At 39.2% G+C, this 13895-nt stretch overlaps 1 protein-coding gene across 1 annotated transcript in view; it reads left to right on the forward strand.

Moving 5' to 3' along the window:
• Positions 1 to 13895, forward strand: part of DNAH14 (dynein axonemal heavy chain 14) — a 333831-nt gene that overhangs the window by 300807 nt on the left and 19129 nt on the right. Inside the window, exons 65-70 of the mRNA XM_019515912.1 lie at positions 1453 to 1649; positions 3028 to 3140; positions 4901 to 5049; positions 8262 to 8419; positions 9134 to 9280; positions 9609 to 9702. Of these exons, the coding sequence (XP_019371457.1) occupies positions 1453 to 1649; positions 3028 to 3140; positions 4901 to 5049; positions 8262 to 8419; positions 9134 to 9280; positions 9609 to 9702 (858 nt within the window). The remainder of the gene's footprint in view (positions 1 to 1452; positions 1650 to 3027; positions 3141 to 4900; positions 5050 to 8261; positions 8420 to 9133; positions 9281 to 9608; positions 9703 to 13895) is intronic.

Consider the following 13895-nt stretch of genomic DNA (forward strand, 5'->3'; position numbering starts at 1 on the left):
CATGTGTGCATATGGGTGGGGGTAGGATATTTTTTTTTTTTTTTTTAGCAGTTTTCTTCCTCGTTCAGCTTGGCTTCAGTATCTTAGAGATGACTGGAATACAAACTGAATGTTTTCTTTAAAAGGAACTCTTAACCATATAACAGTTTAAATTAGCAAAGATACATCTGAATTGTTGTGTTAATCCTACTAAGGTTGCCAGAAATTTTCCATATCTTTAGAACTTTTTATGGGTACCTGAATTGAAGGACAGATATTAATCCTAGATCCTTCAACAACAATATTAAGCACCTTTGAGCTCCAAAGGTGAGGCATTAGTCAACTGTGATGAGTGCAGAGACGCTGTTGAGAAATTAGTTCTGTGCTAGCTAGCTGAGAGATTGGTTATCAGCGAAGAAATATCCCCTTCTATACGCCCATAAAATGTTTATCAACTTTCTTGTAAATAAAATTTCCTATAGAGGCATTAGATCCATAGGACTGCATAATAAGAAACAGCAACTTAGTATAGCCAGTTATGAGCCCAAACAAATTTTAGGATACTTTGGGATAAATTATAATATCAGAGAATGATTCACCTGACATGTTTCAGCCATTCTTCATGCAGAAAGGTGCAAAAAACACCTCATAATCCTTACCAGCATTTGATAGTAATCTGGGAAGTTTTCTAATATGAATTGTTCAAACGTGGTTAGTGTTTAAACAGTGATCTGACACATATTGCACTACTGTGTGGGAGAATAACAGGGAATCTTACTAACTACGTTTCAGTTCCAAAGTATTTTAAGATTAAAATGGTTATGTAAGGTCATCCCACAGATCTGCTGCTAAGATTTGACCCACAGAAGCTAACAAAATGACACATTGTAAATGTATTACTAGGCTATATTAATATTAGGTTTATGTCTTTTCAACAAAACATATATCTTTAAAAGGTCTGCAGTCTAAACTTCTTCCTTACACAGTAGTCCTTACACAGACAAACTTCACAGTAACTTCAGTTGTAGTCTTGTCTAAAAAACTTTTGGGATCTGGCTCAAAATACGGAAGAAAACCAAACTGAGGTACTTTCATTAGTTCTCTTAGGTTTGAGATGTTAGCCATACTTGTTATATGCTCACCTTTCTGTTTTTGAATATTGTTGTACATAAGGGGCCAGAGTCTATTCCACCCATTCGGTGTGGGTGTGGATGTAAGTGCTTCAGTGCAATCCTATTTCACCCTGAATAGTTTCTGAAAAACTGTGAATTCAAAAGGTGAATGGGTCCTCCTTATCGTCACTAGTTTTCTGGGTATTTTTTTTCTGTGACTATATTTAGGGTAAGCTCAAGCTTCTCCACACTAGCTAGTCAGAAGGTGAGGCATGGTGGCACCTTAGAAACAAGCATGGCTAATTTCCTGTACTATGGAAGAAAAAATCCTGTCTAATATAACTTATTTTTCCACTGCCAGGACATGATCCCTTTATGAATTCAGCTTTGTTAACTGTTCTCCGGCAAGAGATTGACCAATTTAATCATTTACTGGCTGTAGTAATTCTGTCATTGCAATCACTTCAACGTGCTGCTAAAGGGGAGATTGTCCTCACCCAAGGGTTAGAAGAGCTTTATCACTCATTGCTGAGATCCAGAGTACCTGAGCTTTGGCAGGTAAGGTTGAATCCTCACAAGCGACACGTACAGCATCTCTCATTCATAGATCTGTGTGTGTGCGCACACACACACGCTTTCGCTCTGGTGAGAGTGATTATCCTGGAAACTTTTGAACTTACTCTGTAAATTCAGAGCCCTAGACGTTTTGCGTAGGGCTCTTCAGAACAGGCTTATTATAGTAGAGAAAGTTCAGTTCAGGAAAAGTGACAGAAGTAAAGTTCTGAGTAGAATTAGTTTTTTTTTTGGTTTGCAAATTTCTTGTTGTTTAAAGAAAAAAGTAAAGATTTGTAAAAATCTCTCTCAACATTTTTTATCAAATCAAAACTTTCTGAATATTCACATTTATATTGATGTTTTAACTTCTCTCTTTTTTTCCTTTCTATATGGTAAAATAAATTTTGTTTAAGAAGTTTTCCCCCCAATTTTTCATTCTTTCATTTTCTTTTTGGTGCTCCAACTTTTCAAAACATCTTCAACTTTGGGGAATTCCCAGAAAGGCCTATGGAAAAATAAGTTTTAATCTTTGTAACTATAAAAGTAGGAGAAAATGTTAAAAGTTGCCTAGCATCAGAGTTGGTTTCATTTTTTCTGTTTGCCAGTTTTTCCAAAGTTGAAGAAGCTGTGAAAAGATAAGAGTGGAAAAAGGAAAGAAAAGAAAACCTAAATCGCTTCACATTGTTCATTTTATTACCTTCAATAGCAAAAATATAAGGAAGAAGGGTTAAGAAAGGGAAGGTGAAATAAAATGTTCATGTTTTGCAAAATATTGAAAACCTAAAAAGGGGGGTGGGGGAGCTCAGCCTTGAGAAATGGAAACAAAATAACTTTTTAAAGATTTTTTTTCACAAAGTTGATTTTCCAATTTCAAACATTTTGTGACAATTGGTCATTTCTAATATATAAACTAGAGCCCCAAATAATCCTGATGATGACCATGCTAGACATGCTTATACACGCTGATACAATATGACAAGATTTGATAAATCCCAAACATGAAAATGTATTTTAGAAAAGCTAAATGCATTCTAGGTTTATTTTTTCTAACCATCTGATTTCTGAATTTTTGCTTTGTCTCGAGTTCCCCCCCTTCCAACTTCAGTTCTTTTGATAACTTCAGCAGCTCATTTAGTAACATTCTTTTGAAGACATTAAGAGGCATTTCCTTAAGAGTACTATTAAAAGCTTGTGAGTTGTTTCTCAGTGCTTTTTCAAGGGCTTTTAACCTTTATTTTGTTCATGTCGTAGCATGACCACCTTCTGTTGACTCACTGCCTGGTGGTGGTTCCAGTGTACAAACTGGCTCTATTTGATAATGTAGTCACTTGGAATTTATTCTCGCTTCAATGAGATTATGCTTCTTAATTATTTTTGACAGCAATACTCCTATAAGTCCTGTAAACCTTTGGGATCATGGATTGATGACCTTATCTTGCGAGTGAATTTCTTTGCAACCTGGGCACACCAGGCCATCAGCTCTATACAACTAAGGTAAAGTGGAACATGAAAGAATAAAGTGTCAAAGTGCCGGGGAGGAACTATCAGTGAAAACAAAGCACAAAGTGGAGCTCTCCACCAAAGAGCTAGGATGAGATTCTCAGCCTCATAGACTGTCTGTTTGAGGACGCTCTCACAAGCCCTGGCCTAAGAGGCATTACTGAGGGCAAGACCACTTTATCAGAGGTTGGGTCAGAGCCTGCAGGATGGAACAGTCTGGGCTCAGAAGAGCACAAAGGGCTTTAGAAACACAACACAGCATTGCCTGCAGCACAAGAAAGCATGTTAAAATAAGGAGACTTAAACTGAGTAAATAGTACGATGTTATTGGGTCAGTTTATGTAGAAAGGATATAAATTTAATTTTTGTCCAAGTAACTAAATGTTATTATAATGCTTGGAGTCATTGATCAAATGGATTCATATCAAATAATCTAAATCAAAACTGGGTAAATTTGAACTCCAGTTTGTGATAAAAGAATCTGTAACAATATATATTACATACAAGTTAAAGTCCATGCATTGCGTACACTTAAAAGCTAAAGTTCATGTATCAGAAGTGTAACAGCCAAGATCCTGGGGCAGCTGCCACACTCACAGAAGCAGCGACATTTGGTTACCATTGCACTACCAGTGCAAGCACATGGAGGCAGCCAGTTTTTCCCACCCCTCCCCCTCCAAAACTCAGCATCCAGAGCAGCTGCCCCTCACCCCCACCCTAGCATGCCTGCTTCAACAGTCAATGTACATGGCAGGGAATCCTGGCTTTGTTAAAGTCAGTAAAACTTTTTGATTTCATGCTTGCAAGCACATTTAGAGGGGCGCAGAGCCCATCTGCAGACCAAATTGGGCTCCGGCATTTCCCCCTCCCCCCCAGGATGAGGCCCCCAGGCCCAGTACCACCCCCTCCCAGCCCAGTGGTCTGGGTCTCCCCATGGAGCCGGATATCAGGCAGCAGGGAAGCAGTGCCGCTGCTCTCCCACCATCACATTTCTGGACCTGTGGGGAGCTCCACAGGCCAGCTGACAGTGACACAGGCTGGCTCCAGAGCTGGAAGTCAAGCACTCCTGGTTTAGAGCAGAGATGCATTCATACCACTGACTTTGGGTTTATTTTGTGTTTTTAAGAATAGGTTTAAAAATCTAGGCTAGAATAAACAACATGGTAACAGATCTTGTGAAGAGTTTAGACTGCCATAAATATTAGCTTAAAAGTCCCTATACTGAGCCCAAGAATGACAAGCATGTCAGTTTTTAGGTCGCTAGAAAAATGCATCTTCGTCTTGCTTGACTTCTATCACATGACCAGCTGTGCACAAATGTAAGTATTCATGCAAACAAGAAGAGCAAAATTTGGCTCCTAACTTGTATGCTAGCGTCATATAGCTATTCTGCTCACCTATGGAAGAGAAGATAACTGTTGAACTGTGTACACGGAATATGTCATATCAAATTTATAAATATAATAAGTCACAAGGACATACTGAAGAGCCAATTTAAAATTCATATCGTGCATTTAATAGCAAGATTTATTCAATAGCAAGATTTGCTACCATCTTACTGCTTTGGTTTCAGATATTCAGTTTGTAAATATTTAGTTTCTTCACCTATCTTTAGAAAATGTACCAGGAAATTTAGTTCATTTTATAAATAACTAATAAGCAGATATCTTTACAAATAAGTGACAAAGTTGGTCATGTGTGTTCATGTTAAACACCCTACTTAAGCAGTTAATGCACCTTTTATTTAAAAACAGGTATAACAATTTAATGATGTTGCAGAAGCAAGCCAAAGCATCCGGGATATCATTTTTGTCACAAATAACTGAGAATCCCAATGTACCTAACACTGGCATTCAAGGATGCCCTAATCAATTCTGGCTTCCAGGATTTTTCTTCCCACAAGGTATGGTAATAATAGACATTCAGTAACACTAAATAGCCACTATTTTGTTGGGGAAATATAAGTGTGGACCCAACTATTGGCACGCACACGCTTCTTGCACACAAGCTTGGCATCTTGAATAATGATATCCCTCAGGGCTACAGGTGCAGTTAGTGTGGTACAGCTGGAGCCTGGAAATATATCAGCCTTGCACTAAATAAGCAACAGGGTCCGTTCTTTTGTTTGTAGCAAGGCAATTGGAAGGCGTAACTACAGGAGCTCTCTACTTTCCTAGAAATTAGCTATGTGCTTGCAGGTTTCCTGAGCAAGTGTCAACTGCCAGGAGAGGTCATTACAGAAATCTGTCAACAAGTTAATTTCCCACCAAGTGGGAAAAACCACTGGCAGGCCTGTTTGCCACCAGGGTTCTCCTGTTTCAGGGCTGGGCAATCATTTGGGCCCACAGGCCACAAAGGTAGTTTTATTGAGATGTCACAAACCAAGTAAGGACTACAGGTGTGCGAAGCAGGCCCTATTTGATTCAGATTCTGATTCAGCCCGAATCAGGGACAATGATTCGATTTGATTTGATTTGGACCACTCTCCCCAATTTCATTTGGCCAAATCCAAATCTGAAGAGTCAATGCTGATTCAGAGAATCAGCAATTCAGATACAGACACAGCTTTAAACATTTTTTCTACATACCTCAAGGTACCAGTGCATCTTATGATCACTGCAATGCTGGGACGCATGGAGTGTCTCACAGGAGTGCAGGGGAGGCTCAGCCGTGAACCCGGAAGTGAATCGGACTTACTTCCAGTCCATGTTCAGGTTTGTTGGGGAACACAGGCCCCCCCCACTCAGCAATCAGCTATGGGGGGACCCCAGGTGCCCCCCCAGATCCAGAATGCATCAGTTGCCAAGCTGGGGGAGGGAGGGGGGAGCTCCCTGTGCGCTCCCTGGCAAACCTGTAAGTGCTTCCGGTCCACTTGTGAGTCTGCTGCTGAGTGCACTGGGGAGCCCCGTGTGCTCCTGTGGGATGCTCCATGCGCCTCAGCATTGCAGCATTCATGACCCGCCTGCTACCTTGGGGTACGTAGAAAAAATATTTAAAGCTGTGTCTGTCTGAGTCGCTGAATCTTTCCAAATTGATTTGGAGGGTTCCGATTCAATTTAGATTAAAGGGTCCTTTGATTCGATTCAGAGATTTGGCCTCCAAATTGGGCCGAATCTCCACCGAATCGAATCAGGGACCAAAGCTTCGCACAGCCCTAATGAGCACCCTCCCCCTCTGTGCAACGACTCACCAAAGCACCCTATATGGGATGGGGTGGCAGGCAGGCAGAGAGCAGTGTTCAGGAGTGGGAAGGGCAGGGTTGCAACCTGCTGCCCACACACCGCTGAAACAGGCACAGGTTCCATGGACAGGGGCGTGCAGAAAACAATCATAGTTCTGCCCTGGCCGAGGCCCCGTGTTGTCACCACCCCAAGATCCCGGATCCTGTTGCAGCTCCCAGCCTGTCTCCATGGAGACCCCAGGATCTCAGGAAGGTGACAGGGCAGGGCCAGGGCATGCCACAGCCTAGACTGCCACTGTGCCTGGACTACCGGGCAAAAAAAAATATGTATATATAAAAAATAAACTTCGGTCCACCAGCTGCATCCAGCCCATGGCCCATATTTTGCCCACCCCTGCTTTGTCTCCATCAGCTTCCATCTGGCAATATTAGTGTATCATCTACGAGTCACACTTGTTTTTCTCTCAACTGTCAGTATCTAAGGGTACTTGCACAACTTAATATTTTTCACGCGATCTGTCCCCTGAAAGCACTCTACAGCCTTGACATAACATGTTCACAACTACAGTGTTTTTAAAATCGTTCATGGTGTGAAAAATGAATCCTCCATAAATCAGCTATTAGGCTGGAGGTGCTCTAGAGCAGAGCACCTTAGGGCACTTCTGTTCAGGTTCCCTCAAGGGTTAATTTTTAACATGCATGGGGCTGGGCTGGTGCTGTCACAGAAGGGGGGGGGGCAGCACACAGCTGTGGGCTGGGCCTTGCAGTAGGTGGAGCTGGGGGGAGGGGTGGGGTACTGGGAGAAGCCAGGCTGCATCTGAAGCAAGGAGGCTCTGGTCCACCTCCCCACCCCCTAGCTCTGTCCTAATGTCATTTTCAAGTAATTAAGACTGCCAAAGGTCCCTCTAGGGCATGTACTCTTCAGTACAAAAATAAATCACACCAGTTCTTACACTCTGCCAATGCCCATTCACTTAATAATTAGCTTTGATATAATTTTATTATAACTTCTGGCTGATGCCTAGGTTTTAGACACGTCTCACTTAACAAAATGGAAAGGATTCTTTTGGAAAAAGGTGTCCAGTTGATACTGCTCTTACTTTTCAGCAATAAGGGTAATTCAGACTGAGCATTTTGTAAGTTACAAAATAATGCTGCAGCTTATTCAGTGGTACTGGCTATCCATCCCAAGTAATATTCTACCTTTATTTATATTTAAGCATTTAAATACAACCAGACTACTATTATACAACTTTTCAAATTCTGCCAAAAAGTTTTGATTGTATTCACAACTGATTTCAGTGAAAACAAGACAAACATATTGGTTCTTCAACTGTAATAACACCCAGACTGCATCTACACCACTCACATTCACATTAGGTGTAAAATGAGCAGCACAAAATTGACCAAGGGACGAAGGCTGACAATACCCATCCTGATTTTACTGAATGGTTAATGCATTCTTTGAAAAAGCATTACTGTGAAATTAACTCAAATCATGATTACATAACAATGCTGTCTAATATTTTAGCTGGTTTATCTACTTTTATACTGAAAGACAGAAAAATAGCATAATATATTTCTGTGCCGTGGGACTGTTGAACAAATCAGCAGTGGTAGTGATTGCTCATGGTCAAGGATGATCACTTACAGGTCAAATAAAGGGTTGTAAGTGAGTCCATTGATGGCCTTTGGAAAGAAAATATTTGTGAACAAAAAACTGATCTAAAAGCCATTGAGCAGAGGGGAACTGCATGAAGCCAGTTAGTTCTCCAATCATTTTGAGTTCAGGGCAGTAAGGCAAATGCAGTTTAATTTGAGGCCCATCTCAAATACAAACTAGGATTGTTCTTGTTCCCCTCTTCCTGCTTCTCAAGTACAGAATGCTTGCATGTCACACCCAGCAAACAGATTATTCTCTCTCATTCCTCTAGGCTTTCTTACTGCTGTGCTTCAGAATTATGCCCGCCAGAACGGCATACCAGTGGATACTCTTACATTTGTCCATAGAGTTCTCCCAATGACTGAGGATGAAGAATGTCATCTTAGAGATACAAAGCGAAAACAGAATATACTTCTCACTGCTTTTAAGGTAGAAGATGCAATAATTTAAAGCCAGCAACTCTAGATGTAGCAGGCAAATTCAAGCCTACAGCAGAGGGTTGCTTTATTTTGTGTGCTACTTGTACCTTCTGCAGGCTATTCCTTAACTGCTCCATTTAATTTCTGTTCATAGTGCTCGTAGGGTTTGTGAGTGGGTTTTGGTAGCAACGCATATCGGAGTAACACACAACTACCTACCTCACAACAGCTCATTGAGTGAAAGTCCATTTGTAGCTGGTGCCAAGGGTTAATGTATCCATACAGTACCTTTGCTTTGTAAGAACTGTCCATTTATAGTTTAGTAAAGAATTAGACAATACAAAGTATTACCCTGGAGAATGATGAGGGTCCCTTGTGGCACTGGGAAGTTTCTGCCCTGACAACCATAAAACAAAATTCATTCAAAAAGCAGAAGGGGGGGAGGAGGTTACAGAAAATCCATTAATTAGCTTTAGGACACATTGTGGTGACTTGGGCTGCCTCTTAAAAAGCAAGTTTTGGTTTTATTACATCACAATATGTAACGTAATCATAATGATTGAATAATCATTACCAATACACGTAAAAGCACTTCAGAACTGAAACAGTTCAATACTTTTTAATATAGTTTAGCTTTTCTGAAAGCTTAATGCTGGGAAAGACATGTTCTCATCCTAAGAACATATAACAGCTCAACAAAGCATTTTCTTCTATCTGATCATAGGGATCTTCCCACCCTGAAAATGGTGTTCTAGTTTTTGGCTTATATATAGATAGTGCACGATGGAATACAACTACCAATCTGCTGGAAGAGCCCTGGCTTCAGGAGAGATTTTACCCATTCCCCAAAATGGTTTTTATACCACACAAGGTAAAACTTATGCTTCTTAATCAAGTTTTGCTAGCAGTAGTCTATGCAATTTAAGCAAACAAATGTGAATTTCATAGCAGTTGACTGGCTGTTGTAAATGCTAGTAGCCTCTCTTTTTAGGCTTTAACTGCCATTTTTCCTCCAGGAAAGGCTAAATACAACTCTATAAGCCAATGATATCAGATGCCTTCATGAAAGTTCATTTTCATTTGATTGTTTATAAACCAAAAGAACAACTACTTACTTGACCTATATACTTGTCCATAATTGTAAAATATAAAAAGAATTTAACCAACTTCTACACAACCTAAAATAATTTTATTTTTAGGTTAGCACTTGTCCAGAAGAAAAAGACAACCTAATGCTTTATGAATGTCCACTTTACCAAACTCCCCAAAGAGCTGGAATACTGTCGTCGACAGGTCTGTCCACTAACTTTGTAACAACAATCAATCTGCCAACCCTAAGAACTCCAAGCTACTGGATAACAAGAGGGGTTGCATTGTTATGTCAACTGGATCAGTAAAATTGGGAAAGGGGGAGGCAGGGGGGATTGGGTGGGAGGAGCAAAAGTCCATAAACTCCATCTGCTGGAAAGGTGTTTTATTCTCTTGAAAGAGTGGTTATACTGTGGAAACTATCAGTAATTCATCTGAATACAAGTGCTATTTAAAAGGAACAGGAAATACTTTAAAAAATGTGAAAATCCACTCCTTGGATTAAATAAATCTTATGTATATCAAACTATGTATTTTCAGTCTATTGTGCACTTTCTTCTTGTGTTGGTTCTCTACAAAAGATTGAATTAGGTTAACACATGTCCACAAGTAGTACACGACAACATAATGCTTTATGAATGTCCACTTTACTGAACTCCCCAAAGAGCGGGAATACTGGCATGGACAAGTCTGTGCCGTGACTTTGTAACAACAATCAATCTGCCCACCCTAAGAACTCCTGAATTAGCTGATGAATTCTCTACAAATAGGTTTGAGATATAGATTCAGACACTCTGGGGTAGAAACAGGCATCCTGTTTATGGCAGGACAAATTGCTCTGTCCTTGGACAGAGCAGTTTCTGTTCAGACATCCTTCACAAGTGTCCCAGGACAAAGCACAAAATCTGCTGCCAAAGTGTGTGGTAATAGTTTGTCCCAAGACATCGCAAAGGGCATCAAACTGTACCCAGCCATGTGGCAGAAGAGAGAACCTAGGCTTCCCATCCCACAAGCCACTGCCTTCTGTCCCAATCCCAGTCCAGCCTCTTTTCACCCCAGAACATGCACATTTGCAAGTGCAAAAGTAATAAGGGGTTGGGGGGGAAATCCTTTGCTCTGCAACATGAAGCATGTGCCCCGGAACCCCCTGCAGAAAGGAAAGGTAGCATGGGTTTGTTGTTTCAGTAAAAAGTCTTGAGGTTCCCATACAGTTGCTGATACAGAAGAGGCAATACCATTATTTTTGTAGTCCCCCAGATGCAAATGCCTGAAGGGCCAAAAAAGGTTAAGTGAACACAATGTCACCTGAAGACTAGTTTTGGTAGCAACGCATGTAGTTAGATACAGAAGTGTGCAGTCAACTATACACTAAGCCATTTTTAAACAAAACTTTATTGAAGCTTACAAATGTGTTTGTATTAAACATTCTACTTGCAAGTCAATTTTACAACAAAAACACAAGAGTGGACAGAATTAACATCAGCCAGGACCCATGTCTCTGAAGGAAGAGTACACAGAATGCTAAATCACTTGCTCTCATCATGTGGTGACAAAATTTAGTAAGTCTCCTTCAATGCTGTTACAAACACCACTACTTTTTTTTGTTCCAAGAATGAAAATGTCCAGATTAGAACATTTTCCCTAGAATAGCTACATGGACCTTCTGAGGCCATAGCCTGCTGAAGAACAGACATGATCATCTTCAGCAAGTTCTGCTATATACACTTCAAATGTACAATAGTAACTAAAATGGCTCATGTACAAAATAAAGCATTTTAAACGCACACTAGATTTCAATTACATCACTATTTTAAAACACACTTAACTATTCAACCTAAAAACAAAACAGAAAACTCGCTACAAAATCATAACCATGCAGGTACTTAAATTTCCCTTCACAGTAAAATTAAAATAAGAAAATTATTAGTAAGTCTTTTTGGGGGCAATTTGTGCCCTACATCCTCTTACTGGAAATACCCAAAAAACTACCAATTTTAAAAAAAGACAGAAAAGGATAAAAACTAGTTCCTAAAGTTAATCAATACAAAAATGTTTTAGCATCTCTCTGCCTTATAAACTTCATGTATTAAAATGCAAATTTATCCACTTACAATTTATTAAGTAGAAATTAAACTATTGCAATAGGGGAGGATTCACAGATATTGAGACATAACTAACTGAAGTTGCTAAGAAACTCACATTAGTTAAAAAAAAAGTCAAAATATATACAAAAATATATTAGCTAGCGTGGTTGTAAGCTTAAATCACAGGTTAATGTAAAAAAATTAAATAGCGATAGTGAAAAACTAGCTATTTTTCCCTATTTGCAACAGTATAAAAGGCAAACCTGCATTTGAGGTAGCGTTGCCAAATTCACAAACTTTGGATTGAAGAGCATATTTTCTATATTTTCATAGCATATTTGTCAATACAATATTTAAATGAACACTTCAATTGTTTCAGGAATTAAATCCATACATTACTTTACAAAACCCTTATTAAAGGACAGTTTTTAAAAAAATACTGGAAATGGTTTTAGTTAAAAAGCTTCTGCTCCTACACAAGTTATTGCATTTCACATTCAAACACTGTACAGCAAAACCAGGAAGGTTTATATTATACAATCAGAGGGTGCTATGGTACATTTAAGACATATTTTACATAACACAGTGTAAGCCAACTATTGCCATTTTATTTCAGAGGCAGCACAAGCCTGCATCACACCCTAAATTACCTTTAATTTCTCATGGGATGCAGCACTATGGTTTTTGGCTGCTCATGTCCAGAAACCAGCTAGCAATTCCAGAACAAGCTGGCTGAAAATCCTGTTATTCCTTTAGTAGAAACAAAGACCTATTTTACATCACAGTGTTCAATGAAATGTAATTTAAAAATGTAAACCCAGAAAATTAAACCTGAACTCAAAAAAAAAACCCAGGACTCCAAAATTAGAAAAAAAACACAGATACAAACATTTCCATAGTTTTGATTGACCTTGCACTAAATTCTTCCTCCTTTTCAGAGTTATTTCTAAAAGTCACGAATGAGACAGTCCATTTAACATAACTAATGCACATAAGGTTATTTGTTAAATGCAGCTACTACACTGGACTGCTTAATCACATCTTTAAAAGTCTAAATAATTTAACAAATAGGCCAAGTGCAAAGGTAAGAGGTATGCTATTATTTGCAAAATAGCTGTTATTTCTTAACAGTTTGCAAACCATGTTCCTGGACTGTTTAGTAGATGTAAGGAATTATGCGGTATGGTACACGCTGACAATACCTGTCCCACGCTAAACCATATTTTTTCTTACACTGACGTCCATCACGAGCTTCTCGATGAATAATGAACAAGGTGAAGTAAATCACATAGAAATATGGTAAAATGTGATTAAAGCCTGTAAACAGAGTTAGAGAGTCACTGAACATTTCCATTTAGCTATTTGGATAGAGTACAAAATATAAAGCTTGAAATGCATGACATGCTGTGGGATTTCCAACTGTCAGCTCCCTCAAACAAGGGTTCAGGGCTATGAACCTCAACTGTAGATAGACAAGTCCCCGAGAGGGGTAAGATTAGGACAGTCCCGTTTCCAGTGCTTCCCTACTGGCTGGGTTAGGCAGCTCCTCACTCAGCGTGCTGACTTTTGGGAATAGCATTCTCGGTTATCTGATTTCAAAATGGAAATTCAGCTTGGTGCCCAAAAGTTAAGCATCACAACACTGAGACTAAATTTCTATTGAGATCCTAGCCCTTGAGCTCTATTTTGGACTAAACTGTTTTGGGGATTGTTTTTCACTTGTTTGTATGTGAACATGATAGGCACAAAGAATGCAGGAGAAAAGGATGATTCAATCTGATCTATAAAACAGAGCAAGCAGTGTGGGGGGGCATTTTTAAATATTAAAACAAATTATTTTGCATTGGTACTCACTGACAACAACAAATAAGGATACTCAGCCAAAACAATGATAAAAAAGGGCTCTGAGAAATGCATACAAAAGCAAGGAAGCGCAGAGTTAAAGTTGTATCGTGACCAGGATATATTATCTCCACACTCAGAATTAGAAAAGAATTTGGGTAGTGAAGTTTAAGTGAATTTAAACTATCATAATTTCAGCTTCTAAATATTTGACTTGTTTTCAGAAAACTATCAAACAAATCAAATTAAAAAAAACCTAAGTTGTACATTTCCTCAATTTCCATTCCACTTGAAAAAGAAATACCAAGGAATAAATTTCATGAGGTTTAAAATAAAAAGAACTAAGCGATGCTCAGTAATAAGATTTCCAATACAACTGCATCCATTTGCATTTGATCAGACAGATGAATCTGAATATTTTATAGTAGCAATCAGGCCTTGTAGTAGAGATGATATCTTTTATTAGACCAA

This window comes from Gavialis gangeticus, unplaced genomic scaffold (genome assembly GCF_001723915.1).
Source record: "Gavialis gangeticus isolate Ggan-Ray unplaced genomic scaffold, GavGan_comp1, whole genome shotgun sequence".
NCBI classification, from domain to species: domain Eukaryota; kingdom Metazoa; phylum Chordata; order Crocodylia; family Gavialidae; genus Gavialis; species Gavialis gangeticus.